We start from the raw sequence: 22,834 nt of genomic DNA on the forward strand, positions 1-22,834 counted from the left end.
GAAATATATATGAAAGAAGGTTTGAAAATGCAATTTTAAAGATATTTATTCACTTTTTGGTAAAATATGTATATATATACCCAGGAAATATATTTAAGAGTTCGCAAAAAGTTGAGGAGGAACTGACCTAGCTTTTTTATCAATACACACAAGAGAAAAAAGCTAGGTCAGTTCCTCCTCAACTTTTTGCGAACTCTTAAATATATTTCCTGGGTATATATATACATATTTTACCAAAAAGTGAATAAATATCTTTAAAATTGCATTTTCAAACCTTCTTTCATATATATATATATATATATATATAAATATATACTCTTTACTCTTTTACTTGTTTCAGTCATTTGACTGTGGCCATGCTGGAGCACTGTCTTTAGTCGAGCAAATCGACCCCAGGACTTATTCTTTGTAAGCCTAGTACTTATTCTATCGGTCTCTTTTGCCGAACCGCTAAGTGATGGGGACATAAACACACCAGCATCGGTTATCAAGCAATGCTAGGGGGACAAACACAGACACACAAACACACACACATATATATATATATACATATATATGACGGGCTTCTTTCAGTTTCCGTCTACAAAATCCACTCACAAGGCTTTGGTCGGCCTGAGGTTATAGTAGAAGACACTTGCCCAAGGTGCCACGCAGTGGGAATGAACCCGGAACCATGTGGTTGGTAAGCAAGCTACTTACCACACAGCCACTCATATCTTCTCTATAATAATTAATACATAAATATTTTCTTGCACTGTCTCTGATGAAGGGACATATCAAATATCCGACTAACAGCTGTAAGACCTTGTCCATATAAATGTTCTGAAAACTATTCACACCCTTGGATTTTTTATCTCATTCTGTTAATTTTCATATATATATATATATATATATATATATATATATAATGCAAGAGAGTTAGGGGTTGAGGAGTCAACCCACTAAGGGATAGTATCTATCCAATATACTGCTGGGAGGGTACCCAATTAATGTTTCCTTATGTGCTTTTATTTGTAAACCCGGTTGTCAATATAACATGGTTTGTCATAAACACTTGTACTTCGTGTTTTTTTTGTCACTTTAGTTACAAATTAAGTTAATGAATTCAACAAGATACACTGTCTGCAAGCCGTCGGGTTCAGCATATTATCCTCCATTTTCTAATTGATATATATATATATATATATATATATATATATATATATATATATATATATATATATATATATATACTAGTGGCGACTCTGGCACTCGGGCTGTTTGAGCTTAGCCTGAGTATAAATTTAGTAAAGTGAAATCGAAAATTGAACCAAATTCGTTGACTGGCACCCATGCCAACCTTCCTTCATTGGACACTAAACTCAGCTTGTGAAAACCTGTTGGGACAAGTGAGATCGAAAATGAACCAAATTCGATGACTGGCACCTGTGCCAGTAGAGCGCTAATAGCACCATCTGAGCGGGATCACTGGCAGAGCAGCAGTCTCGCTTCCATGCCAGTGGCACGTAAAAAGCACCATTTGAGTGCGATCGTTTCCAGCTTTGTCTTACTGGCACTTGTGCCGGTGGCATGTGAACAAAACATTTACATACCAGTCAGGTGTATTCAATTTATTTGAATAAGACTCTGCACTATCACACATGGCTCTAGTAACACAGGAATGGATGGCTGAAAATTTTCACGATCACATAACTCCTAACATTTGGCCTCGTAATTCCCCAGATCTCAATCCGTTGGACTATTGCATGTGGAGCGTTGTTGAGAGAGAGATCAATGAACATGCCCATAACGCCAAAGATTCTTTGGAAGCTGCCATAGTCCTTCTATATATTTGTATTTTTATTTGTATATATATCTTTTACCTTCTGTGTTTTTTTTTATGTGTATTCTTTACATGTTAAAAGCCATGGTAATATTTATATATGATCAAATGTATGGAAGCCTGGTGTGACATAAAGTTGTAGACTCGAATTTAATGTTTGTTCTCTAATCTATGTTTTTTCTTTTTTTTATCTCTGTCTCAATTTCATTTGAGCACTTCTTTTTTGCAATCTTCTAAACCCCTTTTGTCCCCATAAAAAGAGGCAAAAATTATTTCTTGTCGTACACACACACACACACACACATATATATATGTATGTATGTACATGGATGTATGTGTATATGTGCATATATATGTACATATATTACGGCACTCTGTCGATTACGACAACAAGGGTTCCAGTTGATCCAATCAACGGAACAGCCTGCTCGTGAAATTAATGTGCAAGTGGCTGAGCACTCCACAGACACTTGTACTCGTAATATAGTTCTCAGGGAGATTCAGTGTGACACAGTGTGACAAGGCTGGCCCCTTTGAAATACAGGTACAACAGAAACTGGAAGAAAGAGTGAGAGAAAGTTATGGTGAAAGAGTAAAGCAAGGTTTGCCATACACCCCTGCCGGAGCCTCATGGAGCTTTACGTGTTTTCGCTCAATAAACACTCACAACGCCCGATCTGGGAATTGAAACCGCGATCCTATGACCGCGAGTCCACTGCCCTAACCACTGGGCCATTGCGCCTCCACACTATAAATAATAAGTATAACCTAAATTCTTATTCCATTCTGAATCACAACTGCCCAACGAATGGGAACGTGAAACTCTGAGTAACAGTTTTTTGTGATACTTTTAGTGATGTGTTTGCAGATTTAATGATCAAGCATATTATAAATATATTGTTTCCGGTATAAATTAATATTACTAAGAAATAATACTGGTCCCTGGCACACTGGGGGAAAAAAAAACCCCAAAAAAACTGCCAGTATGCCACATCTGACAGTTTGAGAAGCACTGATCTGATGAAGAGAAAAAAAAAGAAATCTTTCTCTTCTTCCCTTGTTTATCATTCCATTGATGTTCACCATTGATGTCAGCTTGTATTCTTCCTTTTTATTTACAGAATGAGACGAGAGACGCATTTAAAGAACTGTTGAGAAAGGCAAGCCATGTATTACCAGGTGATGAAACGTCTGAGAAAAAGATGACTTTGGAGCCTTTAATCGATTTTCTATCAAAAAGTGTTTTCAAGGAAGGGATTATTGGTAACTATGAGCCTGCCCCTAGAGACACACTCAACAGACCTGGTAAGAGATGACACAATATATGCTTTGTTGTAAGGCGGCAAGCTAGCAGAAACGTTAGCATGCCAGGTGAAATGCTTAGCGGTATTTCGTGTCTCTTTACATTCTGAGTTCAAATTCTGCCGAGGTTGACTTTGCCTTTCATCCTTTCGGGCTTGATAAATTAAGTACCAGTTACGCACTGGTGTTGATGTAATCGACTTAATCCCTTTGTCTGTCCTTGTTTGTCCCCTCTATGTTTAGCCCCTTGTGGGCAATAAAGGAATAAGAAACATTAGAATGCCGGGCGAAATGCTTAGCGGTATTTCGTGTGTCTTTACGTTCTGAGTTCAAATTCTGCCGAGGTCGACTTTGCCTTTCATCCTTTCAGGGTTGATAAATTAAGTACCAGTTGTGTACTGGGTCGATCTAATCGACTGGCCTCATCCCCTAAAATTTTGGGCCTTGTGCCTAGAGTAGAAAAGAATATATGTTTTGTTGCAAGAGCAAAGTGAGTGAGCAAATAAAAGAGAATAAGTAGGGAGGGAGGGAAAAAAGGGAGTGGAGTTATAAATAGTTAAAGCAGTTGATGGAAAACAGAGTGGAGCATATAGATAAACCTTTATCATCATCATCATCATCATCGTCGTTGTTTAACGTCCGCTTTCCATGCTGGCATGGGTTGGACGATTTGACTGAGGACTGGTGTACCAGGAGGCGACACCAAGCTCCAATCTGATTTGGCAGAGTTTCTACAGCTGGATGGCCTTCCTAACGCCAACCACTCCGAGAGTGTAGTGGGTGCTTTTACGTGCCACCAGCACGAAGGCCAGTCAGGCGGTACTGGTAACAGCCACACTCGAAATAGTGTATTTTACATGCCACCTGCACAGGAGCCAGTCCATCGGCACTGGCAACGATCTCGCTCGAATGTCTTTTCGCGTGCCACTGGCACAAGTGCCAGTAAGGCAACGTTGGTAACAATCACGCTGGTGCTATTTACGTGCCACCGGCACAGAAGCCAGACAGCTGCTCTGGCAACGATCACGCTCAGACGGTGCTCAGGTGCCAACACGATTTATATATACACATATACAGGGTGATTAAAGAGTAACTCCCTATTTTAAAATACTTATAAATTAATTATTAATTGCAATTTTTACTAAAAAATGGGTGTGAGAGGAAAGCTTTTAGTATGAAGTTTTATTTAAATTTCGATATGGACTCCAGATGTCACCACCAGCTTTTTGAGTGGCTCAGGAAGTGTGTCAATTGATTTCATCAGAAACTCTTGTAAGATGGGAGAAGACATGACTTCTCGTATTCATCCTTCAAGTTCTTCCAAAGTCTTTGGTTCGGTACAGTAGAACTGTTCCTTTAAGCAACCCCAGAGAAAGAAGCCACTAGGTGTTAAGTCAGGACTCCTGGCTAGCCAATGAAGCAGACCACGATGAGGGGAGGGGAGAGGAAGTGGCCATTCATTCATTCATGAACGACAACAGAAAATTACAGATTGAATTCTCATACTTCAAGAAACAAACACAATAATATCTGGGAAAAAATTACAATTAATTAATAATTTATAAGTATTTTAAAATAGGGAGTTACTTTTCAATTACCCTGTATATTTTTTATCCTTTACTTGTTTCAGTTATGAGACTGGCCATACTGGAGTACCACCTTGAAGTATATTTCAGTCAATAAAATCATAAAATCAACTCTAGTACTTACTTTTTTTTTAAAGTTTGAGACTTATTCAATCGGTCTTTATTGTTGTATTGGTACATCATGGGATCTGAAACAAACCTGTGTATGTGCACAAACACACTGACCTACACACACGCGTACAAACAAACAAAAAGAACACAGCTTGGATAACAGACAGAGTCAACAAATATTGAAAAGGTTGCAAGACACAATGAAAATTTTAGGAAAAATAAATAAGTAAATGAGTGGAAGACGTAGTAGAAGACACTGCCTAAAGTACCACACAATGTGACTGAACCCAGAACCATGTGGTTGGGATGCAAGCTCCTTACCACACAGTTATGCCTGTCTAGTCATGCCTCCACACATACACACACACACACACACATACATGTGCACGAACACACACACACACACACACACACACACACATATGAGAGAGAGAGAGAAAGAAGAAGAGAGAGAGAAAGAAGAAGAGAGAGAGAAAGAAGAAGAGAGAGAGAAAGAAGAAGAGAGAGAAAAAGAGAGTGAGAGAGAGATAGAGATAGATAGATAGATAGATAGATAGAGAGAGAGAGAGAGAGAGAGAGAGAGAGAGAGAGAGTGGTGGGGCAAAGTTGAGGGCTGATTGTAAATTTTGGCCACAAAATTCTCCAATTTGTGTCTAAATGGAAACATTTTGTGGGAATACCTCATGGCTGTTCCTTCTGAATCACAGATTTTGGTTCAGTTCCACAGCATGGCTCCCTTTAAAGTAGTGGTTCACAACCTTTATCACCTTCGGGTCCACTTTTTAGGATAAAAATATCCAGGTCCTCTTCCGGAATATAAACCCCATAAAGTAGTAATTGTTTCTACATGCCAGCTTCATGTATGGCTACAATCACAGTCATATATCAGAGATATATCAGAGATTCTCCTACTTACTTTGGCCACAGGCTCCTAATTATAACCAGTAAGTGGTTTGAATACATGGGGATGAGGTGAATGGAAGGAAAGGTGTCAGCAATGTCCATGTCTGAAGGGCTTAACCAGAAGAGGAAAAGGGAGTGAAAACATGGACAGAAGTAGGACCAGTGTGGGCCTCTTTTGCCTCAGGTAGTCATCGTGGACAGATGCATGTGGACATGCACATGAGACAGGGCTTTAGCCAACACTGAGATGTAGATGAACTGTATTTTGTTCTTCATACTACAGAATATTTATGGATATAAATGATGTTCTCATAATTTACATCCATCGTTTTCTGGAGTAGTGTTTGCCTATCTTTAACCCTAATAGTGATTCTTTGGTCAAACTCCACTATTTCTACAAGATCTTTCTTAAATGTGCCAGTAATATAAACATTCACAATCTGTGGAAATTGAAAAACATACCTTGTTTAGAAGTCAATCTTTTCACTTCTGAATATGGCACTTTTAAAAAAAAATGTTTTTTAGTTTCTTCAGAAGTTTAATTTAAAGATTATTCCATAATCTAATTTATTAAAAAAACCAAACAAAAAAAATCATTAAAAAAGCTCATCTGAATTGGTTATGTTCATCTTTGGTAGGTGACTATGGCAAACCAGTGATCATAAGAGGAAACGAAAGAGTTTTGGCAGACCAATCTTTGAAAACTTATGGATATAACATACTTGCAAGTGACAAAATTGCAATGGACCGAATACCACCAGATTTTAGAATGACCGAGTAAGTCTCCTCCTCCTCCTCCTCCTCCTCCTCCTCCTCCTCCTCCTCCTCCTCCTCCTCCTCCTTCTCCTCTTCCTCCTTCTCCTCTTCCTCCTCCTCCTCCTCCTCCTCCTCTATCTCTCTATCCTCCTCCTCCTCCTCTATCTCTCCCTCCCTCCTCCTCCTCTATCTCTCTATCCTCCTCCTCCTCCTCCTCTATCTCTCCCTCCCTCCTCCTCCTCTATCTCTCCCTCCCTCCTCCTCCGCCTCCTCCTCCTCCTCCTCCTCCTCCTCCTCCTCCTCCTCCTCCTTTATCTCTCCCTCCTCCTCCTCCTCCTTTATCTCTCCCTCCTCCTCCTCCGCCTCCTCCTCCTCCGCCTCCTCCTCCTCCGCCTCCTCCTCCTCCTCCGCCTCCTCCTCCTCCTCCTCCTCCTCCTCCTCCTCCTCCTCCTCCGCCTCCTCTACCTCTCCATCCTCCTCCTCCTCCTCATCTTCCTCCTCCTCATCTTCCTCCTCCTCATCTTCCTCCTCCTCATCTTCCTCCTCCTCATCTTCCTCCTCCTCATCTTCCTCCTCCTCTTCTTCCTCCTCCTCATCTTCCTCCTCCTCATCTTCCTCCTCCTCATCTTCCTCCTCCTCATCTTCCTCCTCCTCTACCTCTCCATCCTCCTCTACCTCTCCATCCACCCCCTCTACTTCTCCATCCACCTCCTCCTCCTCCTCCTCTACTTCTACTTCTTCTTCTTCCTCCTCCTCCTCCTCCTCCTCCTCCTCTACCTCTCCATCCTCCTCTCCATCCTCCTCTCCATCCTCCTCTACCTCTCTACCTTCCCTCCCCTTCCACTCCCTCCTCCTCCTCCTCCTCTACCTCTCCCTCCTCTCCCTCCTCCTCTCCCTCTCCCTCCTCCTCTACCTCTCCCTCCTCCTCTACCTCTCCCTCCTCCTCTACCTCTCCCTCCTCCTCTACCTCTCCCTCCTCCTCTACCTCTCCCTCCTCCTCTCCCTCTCCCTCCTCTCCCTCCTCCTCTACCTCTCCCTCCTCTCCCTCCTCCTCTACCTCTCCCTCCTCTCCCTCCTCCTCTACCTCTCCCTCCTCTCCCTCCTCTCCCTCCTCTCCCTCCTCCTCCTCCTCCTCCCCCCTTCTCTCCCTTCTCCTCCCCCTTCTCCTCCCCCTTCTCCTCCCCCTTCTCCTCCCCCTTCTCCTCCCCCTTCTCCTCCCCCTTCTCCTCCCCCTTCTCCTCCCCCTTCTCCTCCCCTTCTCCTCCCCCTTCTCCTCCCCCTTCTCCCCCCCCTTCTCCTCCCCCTTCTCCTCCCCTTCTCCTCCCTCCTCCTCATCCCCTCCCTCCTCCCCTCCCCTCCCTCCTCCTCCCCTCCCCTCATACTCTACCTCTCCCTCCTCTTCCCTCCTCATCTTCTTCCTCATCCCCTCCTCCCCTCCTCCTCCTCTCCCCATCTCCTCCCCTCCTCCCCCATCTCCTCCCCTCCTCCCCCCATCTCCTCCCCACCCTCCCCTCCTCCCCTCCTCCCCTCCTCCCCTCCTCCCCTCCTCCCCTCCTCCTCCTCTCCCCATCTCCACCCCTCCTCTCCCCTCCTCTCCCCATCTCCACCCCTCCTCTCCCCTCCTCTCCCTTCCTCTCCCCCTCCTCTCCCCCTCCTCTCCCCCTCCTCTCCACCTCCTCTCCCCCTCCTCTCCTCTCCTCTCCCCTCCTCTCCCCTCCTCTCCCCCTCCATCCTCCTCCTCTCATCCTCCTCCTCTCCCCTCCTCTCCCCCTCCATCCTCCTCCTCTCCATCCTCCACCCTCCTCCCTCCTCCTCCTCTCCCGCCTCCTCTCCCGCCTCCTCTCTCACCTCCCCCTTCTCTTCCTTTCCATCCTCCTCCTCCTCCTCCTCCTCCTCCTCCTCCTCCTCTCCCCTTCTCTTACCTCCTGCCTCCCCTCCCTTCCCCTCATCCTCTCGTCCTCTCTCTCTCTCTCTCCCTCCACCTCCTTCTCTTCCTTTCCATCCTCCTCCTCCTCCTCCTCCTCCTCCCCCTCCCCCCTCCTCTTACCCCTGCCTCCTCTTCCCTCCTCTCATCCTCTCGTCCTCTCTCTCTCTCTCTCTCTCTCTCTCCCTCCTCCTCTTCTCCCATCACCTCCACTCCTCCTCCCCCTCCTCCACCACCACCACCACTTCAGTCCACTCTCAATAAAATAAGTACTTATAATAAACATTAAAGTCTATTCAATAAACATTTCACTTGCAATTTTCCATGTGTCTAATTGTAAACAAAAAAAAAAAAAAGATAAAGAAAGAAAAGAAAATCTCTATTATATTGCAGATGTAAGTTTTGGCATTATCCCGAAGAAATAAAACTGCCATCAGCAAGTGTGGTTATAGTGTTCCATGATGAATGTTTGTCCCCACTTCTGAGGACCATCCACAGCGTTATTGCTACGTCTCCATCAGCTTTACTCAAGGAGGTTATCTTGATTGATGCTAACAGTAATAAAGGTTAGCTTCCTGTATTTTGTGTATATATATATATATATGTGTATGTATGTAATTACACACAGAGTCTGTGTGTGTGTTAGTATGCATGCATGTATGTATGTATGTATGTGTGTATATTCACTGCATGATGACCTTTGCTGACTGGTGTAGTTAATGTAGTTAGTGCTGCAATTTCTTTTCTTTTATTTCTTTTACGTCCTTTCAAAGCCTAGCCAGGCTCATGGGCCCGGTTGGACGATTTGACTGAGGACTGGTGCAGCCCAAAGGCTACACCAGGCTCCAATCTGATTTGGCAGAGTTTCTACAGCTGGATGCCCTTCCTAACGCCAACCACTCTGAGAGTGTAGTAGGTGCTTTTACGTGTCACCCGCTTGAAGGCCAGTCAGGCGATACTGGCAACGGCCACACTCAAGATGGTGTATTTTATGTGCCACCCGCACAAGAGCCAGTCCAGGGGCACTGGCAACGATCTCACTCGAAAGTCCTTACACATGCTACAGGCACAAGTGCCAGACAGGTGACGCTGGGCACAGGTGCCATCCCGATTTCGCTTTTGCTTGCCCCAATAAGTCTTTGCAAGCTGAGTTTCGTGTCCAATAAAACAGACGACGTTGGCACGGGTGCCAGTCATCGAATTTAGTTCGATTTCGATTTCACTTGCCTCAACAGGTCTTTGCAAGCGAAGTTTAGTGTCCAATGAAGGAAAGGTATGCATAAGTGGGCTGGCTACACCCCTGGCAGAGGCCTTGGATTTAGGTCTCACTTGGTCTGCCTGGTTTCTATGGCGTATGTGTTCCCCCCAGCTGGACGGGACGCCAGTCCATCGCAGCGTTACTTAAGAAACAGGAAGAAAGAGTGAGAGAAAGTTGGGGCGAAAGAGTACAGCAGGGGTCGCCACCACCCCTTGCTGGAGCCTCGTGGAGCTTTTAGGTGTTTGCACTCAATAAACACTCATAACGCTCGGCCTGGGAATCAAAACCGTGATCCTCCAACCGCGAGTCTGCTGCCCTAACCACTGGGCCATTGCGCCTCCACAGTGCTGCAATTTAGCTAAATTAAATCACAACGAGCAACTGCTTTGACTAAATTAGCTAAATTAAGGCGATGAGCTGGCAGAATTGTTAACACTGGGTAAAATACTTAATAACATTTTGCCCGTCTTTACATTCTGAATTCAAATTCCACCAAAGTTGACTTTAGTTCAAGCCATGCCAGCATGGTAAATGGATATTAAATGAGAGCAATGATGAAACTGCCAGAGTTCTTCCAGTTTCTATGCTGATATCTCTTTCATTCAAAATTCTTGCATTTAACTAAGTGGATAATTCTTATCATCGTTTTTTGGTACACTCTTTTTACTCTTTACTCTTTTACTTGTTTCAGTCATTTGACTGTGGCCATGCTGGAGCACCGCCTTTAGTCGAGCAAATCGACCCCAGGACTTATTCTTTGGAAACCTAGTACTTATTCTATTGGTCTCTTTTTGCCGAACCGCTAAGTTACGGGGACGTAAACACACCAGCATCAGTTGTCAAGCGATGTTGTGGGGAGGGGGGACAAACACAGACACACAAACATATACACATACATATGTATATACATATATACGACGGGCTTCTTTCAGTTTTCCGTCTACCAAATCCACTCACAAGGCTTTGGTTGGCCCGAGGCTATAGTAGAAGACACTTGCCCAAGGTGCCATGCAGTGTGACTGAACCCAGAACCATGTGGTTGGTAAGTAAGCTACTTACCACACACCCATGCCAGTACCTCTGTCAATCATTCCTCTATCTCCACCTTACATGTTCAATTAAAAAGTACGAAGCCCTCTCTTGTTACTTCAGATCAACAAAAGTGACTGATTTCTTCAATTTTAGACCAAATTTCTAATTCTAATTTTCTAACCTGTTTTATTTCAGAAAATTTTACAACAGATCTCGTAGAATATATAGAAAACAATTTTAATGACAAAGTGATGCTATCTCATAGCAGCAAGAAAGAAAGTTTGATTCATTTGAAGACAATTGGTGTTAAATATGCATCTGGAGATGTCATAGTATTTATGGATGCTCCTTGTGAATGTGGTCAGAACTGGTTGGTACCACTTTTAGCCCTGATAGCAACTAACAGGTAGTGTTATTAATTGTTCAAAAGATGTTTCAATAAAAATAATATCATGAAAAACAACAACAAAGTCATTTTCTTAGAAATGTCTGGCTCCCATTTAAAGGACTTTTATGATATTGAAAAGGGTTGCTTTTGCAGATTTAACACTTATAGAATCAAAAGGGACCATTCAAGGGTCATTAAGAATTCCTCCATATGGCTGCTTAGCCTGCAAGAAATAGCAGCAAATACTTCCTCAAATTAAATAATTTCCTTTCTTAATAAAGAAAACATAAACTACATCTAACACATGTTAGACATAGATCTTATATATAAAAGCTGGAAACAAACAAACAAACAAACAAAAAAAGGTAGATTGAGGCTGGAATGCTGCTGATTACAGGTGTGTTGATCAAAAAGACCAAGTGACAGAGTCACTAGAGCTTTAGATTGAATGCTTTGCAATATTCAGTCCAACCCTGGCAGAAACGTTAGCTGGCAGAAATGTTAGTACACCGAGCGAAATGCTTTGCGGTATTTTGTCTGTCTTTACGTTTTGAGTTCAAATTCTGCTGAGGTCGACAATGACTGAAACAAGCAATAAAAGGTAAAAGATAAGGTACACCAGGGTAGACAGGAGAGATATCATCATCATCACCACCACCACCATCATCGTCATCATCATTATCACCACCACCACCATCATCGTCATCATCATTATCACCACCACCACCATCATCGTCATCATCATCATCATCATCATCATCGTCATCACCACCACCACCATCATCGTCATCATCATCATCATCATCGTCATCGTCATCATCATCACCACTACCACCACCACCACCACCACCATCATTGTCATCGTCATCGTCATCGTCACCACCACCACCACCACCGCCACTGCCACTGTCATCGTCATGGTCGTCGTCGTCATCATCATCATCATCATTTAACATCTGTTGTCCATGCTGGCATGGGTTGGACAGTTTGACCAGGGCTGGCGAGCTGGAAGACTGCAGCAGACTCCAGTCTGATTTGGCAGGGTTTCTACTCCTGCATGTCTTCCCTAAAGCCAACCACTCCGAGAGAATAATGGGTGCTTTTACGTGCCACCGGCATGGCTGCCATTTGCATGACACCAGTATCTGCCACTCTTTACTCTTTTACTCTTTAACTTGCTTCAGTCATTTGACTGTGGCCATGCTGGAGCACCGCCTTTTAGTCGAGCTAATCGACCCCAGGGTTTATTCTTTGTAAGCCTAGTACTTATTCTATTGGTCTCTTTAGCCGAACAGTTAAGTTACGGGGATGTAAACACATCAGCATCGGTTGTCAAGCGATGTTGGAGGGACAAACACAGACACACAAACATATACACACACATACATACATACATATATATATATATATATATATCTATATATATATATATATATATATATATATATATATATATATATATATATATATATATATATATATATATATATATATATATATATATATATATATATATATATATATACACATATAGATATACATATATACGACGGGCTTCTTTCAGTTTCCATCTACCAAATCCACTCACAAGGCTTTGGTCGGCCCGAGGCTATAGTAGAAGACACTTGCCCAAGGTGTCACATAGTGGAACTGAACTCGGAACCATGTGGTTCGTAAGCAAGCTACTTACTACACAGCCACTCCTACGCCACAGATATGTCTTATATATTTTACAAGATCCTAATTAGGAAGAATATTGTAATGTCACTATATATCTCTTATTGCATAACCCATTTATGGATATTGTCGCACTTTGAAATATTCTCTTCTAGACTAGGCACAAGGCCTGAGATTTTGGGGGAAGGGGCTAGTCGATTAGATTGACCCCAATACAAAACCGGTACTTAATTTATCAACTCCGAAAGGATGAAAGGCAAAGTCAACCCTGGCGGAATTTGAACTCAGAACATAAAGACAGATGAAATACCATTAAGTTTTTCACCTGGTATGCCAACGTTTCTGCCAACTTGCCGCCTTACCCAACAAAGTATTAATTATTCTTTTCTTTTCTAATCTAGGCACAAGGCCCGAAAATTTTGGGGGAGGGAACCAGTTGATTAGATCAACCCCAGTATACAACTGGTACTTAATTTATCGACCCTGGCGGAATTTGAACTCAGAACGTAAAAACAGATGACATACCGCTAAGCATTTCACCTGGCATGCTAACGTTTTTGCCAGCTCAACACCTTTAAAAGGATGAAAGGCAAATTTGACTTCGGTGGAATTTGAACTCAGAATGTAAAAACTAACGAAATGCCGTTAAGTTAAAAATTCTGCCAGCTCATTGCCCCTCACACTTTGAAATATTAATATACTGTACATTATTTACATTATTTACATTTGATGGATATTTGTCCTCATCTTGTTTCTTGTTAACACAACGTTTCAGCTGATATACCCTCCTGCCTTCATCAGGTGTCTTGGGGAAATTTCAAACCTGGGTTCTCATTCCTAAGGTATTTTTCGATGTTATTATTGTTATTATTATTATTATTATTATTATTATTATTATTATTATTATTATTCAGGTCACTGCCTGGAATCGAACTTGGAATCTTGGGGTTAGTAGCCCGCGCTCTTAACCACTACGTCATATGCCCGTGGCGTAGTGGTTAAGAGTGCGAGCTACTAACCCCAATATTCCGAGTTTGATTCCAGGCAGTGACCTGAATAATAATAATAATAATAATAATAATAATAATAATAATAATAATAATAATAACAATAATAATAATAATAATAGTAATAATAATAATAATGCTTTCTAATTGATGTATCAATACCAGCAGATGACAACGTTTCCCTAAAAGAAATGGAGAAACTTTCAAAATACAAAGACCTGGAAATAGAGGTAACTCGAATGTGGAATCTAAAAACAGAAACAATTCCTATCATAGTAGGTGCCTTAGGCATAATAAAAAAATATTCAGACAAATACATAACAAAAACACCAGGACTTACAAATATATATAACATACAGAAAATTGCACTACTGGGCACTGCACACATCCTACGCAAAACACTTTCAATACAGTAACCATAAGAGCATCACAGCAAACCACAGCACATACCCAAGGCACACAGAACTGCGCTCGGTAGTGAAGTGAAAGCATGCTATAAAAATAAAATTAATGAATAATAATAACATCGGAAAATACCTTAGGAATGAGAACCCAGGTTCGAAATTTCCCCAAGACACCTGATGAAGGCTGGAGGGTATATCAGCTGAAACGTGTTAACAACAAACAAGATGAGGACAAATATCCGTCAAATGTAAATAATGTAAATAATTGTGATTTTATGTAGTTGTTTTCTTTTTTATTTCTTTGCAGAACCATTGTGGCATCTCCAATTGCTAATGCAATTGACTGGGAAACTTTTGCTTACCAGACAAATTCTAGGGAGAAACATCGTGGTATTTTTGAATGGGGGCTTCTTTATAAAGAGAGTAAAGTGCCAGAAATGGAACTGAAGAGAAGAGAGTACAATAGTGAACCCTATAGGTATCAACTTTCTTCAAATAACTATTTATTCTCAATTTGATAATAATTGTTTCCTAAAATAAGCATAAAGTCACATATCTTTTGCAAGGCAAGGTACTGCCAATTTACATTGACTCCAGTGATTAACTGGTACTTATTTGATCCAGTCCCAGAAAAATGAAAGACCAATTTGGCGTTGGCTAGTTTTGAACTCAGAATATAAAGAAAACTGGAACATATTTTCCAATACATTTTGTTCATTGTATAAATGATTCTACTAATTCACTGCCCTTAATAATAATCCTTTCTACAATAGGCACAAGGCCTTGAATTTGTGGGGAAGGGGATAGTCGATTAGATCGACCCCAGTACTTGGCTGGTACTTAATTTATCGACCCCGAAAGCATGAAAGGCAAAGTCAACCTTGGCGGAATTTGAACTCAGAATGTAGTGGCAGACAAAATACTGCTAAGCATTTCGCCTGGCGTGCTAGTGATTCTGCCAGCTTGCTGCCTTAAAGACAGACCATAATGAATCAATGAACTGCCCTTAATAATAATGGTTTCAAATTTTTGCACAGGATCAACAATTTTTGAGGAGAGCTGGAAGTCAATTATATTGACCCCCAATACTCAACTGGTACTTATTGTATCGACTCTTTTACTTGTTTCAGTCATTTGACTGCGGCCATGCTGGGGCACCACCTTTAGTCGAGCAAATCGACCCCAGGACTTATTCTTTGTAAGCTTAGTACTTATTCTATTGGTCTCTTTTTGCTGAACCGCCAAGTTACGGGGACGCAAACACACCAGCATCGGTCGTCAAGCGAAGCTGGGGGGACAAACACAGACACACATACATACATATATATATATATATATACATATGTATGATGGGCTTCTTTCAGTTTTCGTCTACCAAATCCACTCACAAGGCTTTGGTCGGCCCGAGGCTATAGTAGAAGACACTTGCCCAAGGTGCCACGCAGTGGGACTGAACCCAGAACCATGTGGTTGGTAAGCAAGCTACTTACCACACAGCCACGTAAAGATGACCTAGGAGGAATTTGAGCTCAAGGCATAGAGATGGACAAAATGCTACTAAGTGTGGTAATGATCCTGCCAGTTCGTTGTCTTAATAACAATAATGGCTTCAAATTTTGGCACAAAGCCAGAAATTCTGGGTGATGAGTCAAGTTGATTACATCAAACTCCAAAGCTCAATTGGTACTTATTTTATTAACCCTGGAAGGATGAAAAAGCGAAGTTTACCTCGGCAGAATTTTAACTCAGTTGTTACAAAAAGTTTGTCTGCTCAGCATGGCCAGAACCAACAAAACATGTGGTACCATGGGCAGCAGGTAACAAGCCTGCTACTTCTACGAAATTCCAGGAATCTAACAAAACCTGAGTTAAAAGAATATAATAATGGCTTCAAATTTCGGCAAAACTGGGACAGGTTGATTGATATCATTGGTCCCAATATTTGACTGGCAATATAGTTTGGTGGCCCCCTGAAGAATGATAGGCAAATTTGACCTTAGTCTCATTTGAACCACAGAAAGTAAAGAGCCAAATGAAATACTCCGAAGCATGTCTATCGATGTTCTTCTCACAATAAGTTTAAACATAAGCATGGCTTAGCACAGGCAAGGCTATCTGCATGCATGGTTGTTAATAAGTTTGCTCTCCAACCATGTAGCTTTGGGTTTAGTCTTGGAAAAGTGGAGGCACAATGGCCCAATGGTTAGGGCAGCGGACTCGCGGTCGTAAGATCGCGGTTTCAATTCCCAGACCGGGTGTTGTGAGTGTTTATTGAGCGAAAACACCTAAAAGCTCCACGAGACTCTGGCAGGGGATGGTGGCGAACCCTGCTGTACTCTTTCACCACAACTTTCTCTCACTCTTACTTCTTGTTTCTGTTGTGCCTGTAATTCAAAGGGTCAGCCTTGTCACACTGTGTCACGCTGAATCTCCCCGAGAACTACGTTAAGGGTACACATGTCTGTGGAGTGCTCAGCCACTTGCATGTTAATTTCACGTGCAGGCTGTTCTGTTGATCAGATCAACTGGAACCCACATCGTCATAAGCGACGGAGTGCCAACAATCTTGGAAAAATATTTTCTGCTGTAGTCCCTAGCTGACCAAAGTCTTTTAGTAGACAGAAACTACACTACTGCAATATTCAGCATGGAAGGAGGTTATATTATAACATGAGATCACATGATCGACTGAACTATTGGATGTTGTTAAACATCACTAGTCACAGTGCACTTTGCATCATCTTAGCTTTTGAATGATGCTACCCTGATGGCTAGGCAAGAAGGCCAATATTCCACCTGGCTGTAAGGCTACTCCATTGTAGGCTTACCCATTTACAGCTGAATGGATCGGAGCAACTGGAAACGAAGTGTCTTGCTCAAGAACACATTGTGCTCTTTGTCCTGAAATCATACCCACAATCTAGTGACCATGAGTGCAAAGTCCCAACCGCTAGGCTGTGAACCTTCAGATAATAACACAAGGAAGGTCATTTTTGCTGGGTCATATCCGAGGCAATGACTTCTGACTGAGACCTTTGGAAATATGCTGTGTGTGAGAAGACCTGGCAAGCCAAGTGAGACCATAATCCGTGGCCTCTGCCAGGGGTGTAGCCAGCCCACTTATGTGTACCTTCCTTCATTGGACATTAAACTCCACTTGCGAAGACCTGTTGAAGCAAGTGAAATTGAAATCAAATTCGATGACTGGCACCCATGCCAACATCGTCTCCTTCTTTGGACACGAAACTCGGCCTACAAAGACCTGTTGGGGCAAGCGAAAGCGAAATCGTGATGACACCTGTGCCTAGTGTCGCCTTCCTGGCACTTGTGCCAGTGGCACATGTAAAGACATTCGAGCGAGATCGTTGCCAGTGCAACGCTGGACTGGCTCTTGTGCAGGTAGCACGTAAAATACACCATTTCGAGTGTGGCCGTTGCCAGTACAGCCTGACTGGCTTTCGTGCCGGTGGCACGTAAAAGCACCCACTACACTCTCTGAGTGGTTGGCGTTAGGAAGGGCATCCAGCTGTAGAAACTCTGCCAAATCAGATTGGAGCCTGGTGTAGCCATCTGGTTTTCACCAGTCCTCAGTCAAATCGTCCAACCCATGCCAGCATGGAAAGCGGACGTTAAACAACGATGATGATGATGATGATATCTGAGGCCTGTTTTTTTTTTTTTTTGCTACCTTAAAACCATATATATTTTTTTATCCTTTTGTTAGGAAGGAGGGGCAGTAACCATGGCTTTTCACCTCTTCCTCTTCATGCCACCACCACCACCACCACCACTACCGTTTTCCTCTCCCCTATCCTTACCCTTGCTGTTTAAATATCTGCTGTTGATAATGTCTTGTTTCATGATGTAAATCTTGTTGTTTACTGGTGTCCAGTTCTCCAATCCTTGCAGGTGGTTTGTTTGCTATAGACAGGGAATATTTCTTTGAACTTGGAGGTTATGACCCAGGACTTCAGTCACGGGGAGGAGAGAATTTTGAATTGTCTTTCAAGGTAAGTATTTCTATCAGAAACAAACACACTCCTCACACACACACACACACACACACACACATGCACGCATGCACGCACGCATGCACACATACACACACACACACACACACACATATTATATATATATATACATATATAAACATAATTAAGGGATCAGCAACAGTTGCTTCACCACATACCGAAGTTCAGAAATAGCAGCTAAAATGCTGAGACTCCAACAGATAGCATTACTTACCCTTTTAATTGTAATAATTATATATATATAAATAAGGATAAGATCGATATTTAAATATCAATTTTATCAAGTGGCCAGCATGGGAATAAAAACCATCAGAGGTAGCAATTATTTAAACTTATAGTTTAGGGTATCTAAGAGATACTGCTATGCTGAAAATAGCAGTCAAATCTTGACTCTAAACCACAATGAATGTTCATATGGCACCAGTTTATTTCGTTTCTTCGTCTTCGCTCCTGGTGCCATATGAACATTTATTGTGGTTTAGAGTCAAGATTTGACTGCTATTTTCAGCGTGGCAGTATCTCTTAGATACCCTAAATTATAATTTTATATATATATAGAAAGAGAAAGAGAGTTTAAAGATCTAGTAGAGCTAGAATCAAGAAAAAGAGTATTCCATGCAGTGAGAGATTAATATCAATTTAAATACACAACTGAAAGAGCAACTCATAGTTTCATGCTTTTATGATACTTGAACAGGCACAAAGGATTGCTTTAAGATACATGGCGTATTGAAATCTTTTACGAAATCTTTTATCAGGACATTACTAACGATTTTTAGGAATTTTTTTTTCTAGTGTGTGTATATATACATGTATGTATGTATGTATGTATGTTATCAATCAGTTTCATTTCTGTATTTCTTGTCCATAGAGAAAAAGCTGGACTCTAACATATATTCAAGGCTCCTTCATTGGAACTTTTATCTACATCATCTAGGTATTTGTGCATATGTGTGTGTGTGCAGTATTTGGTGTTAGTGTATGCACAGATTTGTATGTTTGTTTTATGGATGCGTTTTTATGTATATATTTTCATGTCTAGATGCATGCATATGTATTTATGTGCTAAATTTTTGGAAAGTTTTACATATCTTTACAGTTCCATTGATGGCATATGTATGTATGTATATTATAAGGAAAATGGAGAGTTTGAACACAGAAAAAATCAATTTATTTACATAATAGTCAATTTCATATTGCCTAAGTATGTATCAATTTCTTACCTTCATTTATTTTTTGCAATTAAGATTTGCCTTATGCATTTAAAAGGTAAAAATCTCTTCAGGGCAAAAATTTACAAATATTCATTCCACCGTTCGAGCGTGATCGTTACCAGCATCGCCTTCCTGGCACTTGTGCCGGTGGCATGTGAAAAGTCATTCGAGCAAGATCGTTGCCAGTGCCGCTGGACTGGCTCCTGTGCAGGTGGCACGTAAAATACACCATTTTGAGCGTAGCCATTGCCAGTCCCACCTGACTGGCCTTCGTGCCGGTGGCACGTACAAGCACCCACTACACTCTTGGAGTGGTTGGCATTAGGAAGGGCATCCAGCTGTAGAAACTCTGCCAAATCAGATTGGAGCCTGGTGTAGCCATCTGGTTTCACCAGTCCTCAGTCAAATTGTCCAACCCATGCTAGCATGGAAAGCGGACGTCAAACGATGATGATGATGATGATGATGATGATGATGATGATGATCTTAATTGATGGAAAGTTGCTTGTCAGCAAACAATTCTCCATTCATAAGGATGTGAACAAATATTTGTCAATTTTTTACCCAGAAGAGATTCTCACCTTCATCATCATCATCATCATCATCGTTTAACGTCCGCTTTCCATGCTAGCATGGGTTGGACGATTTGACTGAGGACTGGTGAAACCGGATGGCAACACCAGGCTCCAGTCTGATTTGGCAGAGTTTCTACAGCTGGATGCCCTTCCTAACGCCAACCACTCAGAGAGTGTAGTGGGTGCTTTTACGTGTCACCCGCACGAAAACGGCCACGCTCGAAATGGTGTCTTTTATGTGCCACCCGCACAAGCCAGTCCAGGGGCACTGGCAACGATCTCGCTCGAAAATCCTACAGGAGCCAGTCAGGCAGTACTGGCAACGGCCACGCTCAAAATGGTGCATCTCATGTGCCACCCGCACAAGAACCAGTCCAGGGGCACTGGCAACGATCTTACTTGGCTTGCCGGGTCTTCTCACGCACAGCCCATTTCCAAAGGTCTCGGTCCGTAGTCATCGCCTCGGTGAGGCCCAATGTACGAAGGTCTTGCCTCACCACCTCAGCCCAGGTCTTCCTGGGCCTACCTCTTCCACGGGTTCCCTCAACTGTTAGGGTGTGGCACTTTTTCACGCAGCTATCCTCCTCCATTCTCACCACATGTCCATACCAGCGCAATCGTCTCTCTTGCACGCCACAACTGATGCTTCTAATGTTCAGCTTTTCTCTCAAGATACTTACACTCTGACGGGTATTCACATTGACATTACACATCCAACGGAGCATACTGGCTTCATTCCTTGCGAGCTTACGTATGTCCTCAGCAGTTACAGCCCATGTTTCACTGCCATGTAGCATGGTTGTTCGTACGCATGCGTCATACAGTCTGCCTTTTACTCTGAGTGAGAGTCCCTTTGTCGCCAGCAGGGGTAAGAGCTCTCTAAACTTTGCCCAGGCTATTCTTATTCTAGCAGCTACACTTTCAGCGCACCCACCCCCACTACTAACTTGGTCGCCCAGATAGCGGAAGCTATCGACTACCTCTAGTTTTTCACCCTGGAATGAGATAGAAGTTGTTTCCTGTTTGTTTGCAGTCTTTATTGCACCTGAACATCTGCCACAAACAAAAACTAACTTGCTAGTTAACCTGCCTTTGATGTTGCTGCACCTCTTATGTGTCCATAGCTTGCACCGGGTACATCTTATAGAGTTACTACCTACTCCTTTTCTACATACTGAGCAGGGCCATCTACCTGAAGGGGTTTGTGTTTTATCTACCTTCCTACTTATTAGGATTTTGGTTTTAGCTAGGTTGACTCTAAGGCCCTTCAATTCTAGACCTTGCTTCCACACCTGAAACTTCTCCTCTAGTTCTGATAGTGACTCCGCAATTAGGGCAAGGTCATCAGCATAGAGGAGCTCCCAGGGGCAACCTGTCTTGAACTCCTCTGTGATTGCCTGGAGGACTATGGTAAATAATAGGGGGCTGAGGACGGAACCTTGGTGGACCCCTACCTCTACCCGGAATTCATTGCTGTACTCATTTCCAACCCTCACCTTACTGGCCGCATCTCTGTACATGGCTCGCACAGCTCTCACTAGCCATTCTTCTATCCCAAGTTTCCTCATTGACCACCAGATAAGGGATCGGGGGACCCTGTCAAAGGCTTTCTCCATGTCAACGAAAGCCAGGTACAGAGGTTTATCCTTGGCTAGGTATTTCTCTTGCAACTGTCTCACTAGAAATAAGGCATCAGTAGTGCTTTTACCTGGCACGAACCCAAACTGCATCTCATCTAAATTGATTCGCTCCCTAATTAGTTGGGCTATGACCCTCTCTGTAACTTTCATAACCTGATCTAACAGCTTGATGCCTCTGTAATTATTTGTATCTAAAGCGTCCCCTTTACCTTTGTAGCAGTTGACTATGATGCTGCTACACCAGTCATAGGGTATGACTCCTTCGTGTATCACCTGGTTCGTAATACGGGTGACTAGGCTATAGCCAACACTGCCAGATATTTTGAGCATCTCTGCAGTGATTCCTGATGGGCCGGGGGCTTTCCCGGTCTTCATACTCTTAATTGCTTTATCTACCCTGGTACTATCAACTCGGATAGCTGGTCCCTCTATTGGGTCGACATAAGGCAGGCTCTCTTTCTCCCATTCATTCTCTTTATTAAGCAATCTATCGTAGTGGCATCTCCAGACCTCTTTCTTTGCATCCTCATTTAATGCAAGCGTACCATCATCCATGCGAACACATTTCTCTCCTACAACATCACTATTCTCTCTCCTACACTGTCTTGCAACCCGAAATACCTCGAGTCTTTGGTCCTCACGGCGCAGAACATTGGCAAATCTTTCCTTATCTGCTTCCCCTCTGGCTAAATAAACCTGTCGCCTAGCCTCCCTTCTGGCACATTGGTACAATTCCCTGCTACCACCGTTCTTCCAGTCCTTCCAAGCTTGTTTCTTTTGTCTAATAGCCCTGTCTACCTCCTTGTTCCACCACCACGTTACTCTGGGTTGGGAGGGGACCTTACACCACCCACAAATCTGGTCGGTGGCTTTCAACAGGTTGTCCCGCAGAAATCTCCAATTGTCTTCCACGTTGTATGATGCTATATCCCCTTCTATTTCGTTAAATGCTTCAAGTAACTTGTCTCTAAGTCTCTGTCCGTTTGCAGGGTCTTTAAGCTTCCACACCCTTCTTCTCCAAGCCTGTCTAATTCTGGGCACCCATTTTGCCTTGATCCCAAAGTCGCTAACTACTAATCTATGTTGTGGGGTACATTCTTCGCCAGGGTAGGTTTTGGCATTTATAAGCCGCCCTCTTTCCCTATTTCTGGCGAGGATGTAGTCGATTTGGCTAGAGTGTCTGCCGGAGCGGTAGGTGACTAGG

At 42.7% G+C, this 22,834-nt stretch overlaps 1 protein-coding gene across 2 annotated transcripts in view; it reads left to right on the plus strand.

The window, feature by feature from the left end:
- Positions 1-22,834, plus strand: part of LOC106873890 (N-acetylgalactosaminyltransferase 7) — a 44,404-nt gene that overhangs the window by 10,131 nt on the left and 11,439 nt on the right. Inside the window, exons 2-7 of one of the 2 annotated variants that reach the window (XM_052972004.2) lie at positions 2,944-3,127; positions 6,363-6,501; positions 8,798-8,970; positions 10,890-11,100; positions 14,478-14,648; positions 18,063-18,180. In XM_052972004.2, coding sequence (XP_052827964.2) covers positions 2,944-3,127; positions 6,363-6,501; positions 8,798-8,970; positions 10,890-11,100; positions 14,478-14,648; positions 18,063-18,180 — 996 coding nt within the window. The remainder of the gene's footprint in view (positions 1-2,943; positions 3,128-6,362; positions 6,502-8,797; positions 8,971-10,889; positions 11,101-14,477; positions 14,649-18,062; positions 18,181-22,834) is intronic. The other variant, XM_089360337.1, reaches the window with a different exon arrangement.

The sequence above is a fragment of the Octopus bimaculoides genome, chromosome 11 (genome assembly GCF_046866305.1).
Source record: "Octopus bimaculoides isolate indiv1 chromosome 11, ASM4686630v1, whole genome shotgun sequence".
NCBI classification, from domain to species: domain Eukaryota; kingdom Metazoa; phylum Mollusca; class Cephalopoda; order Octopoda; family Octopodidae; genus Octopus; species Octopus bimaculoides.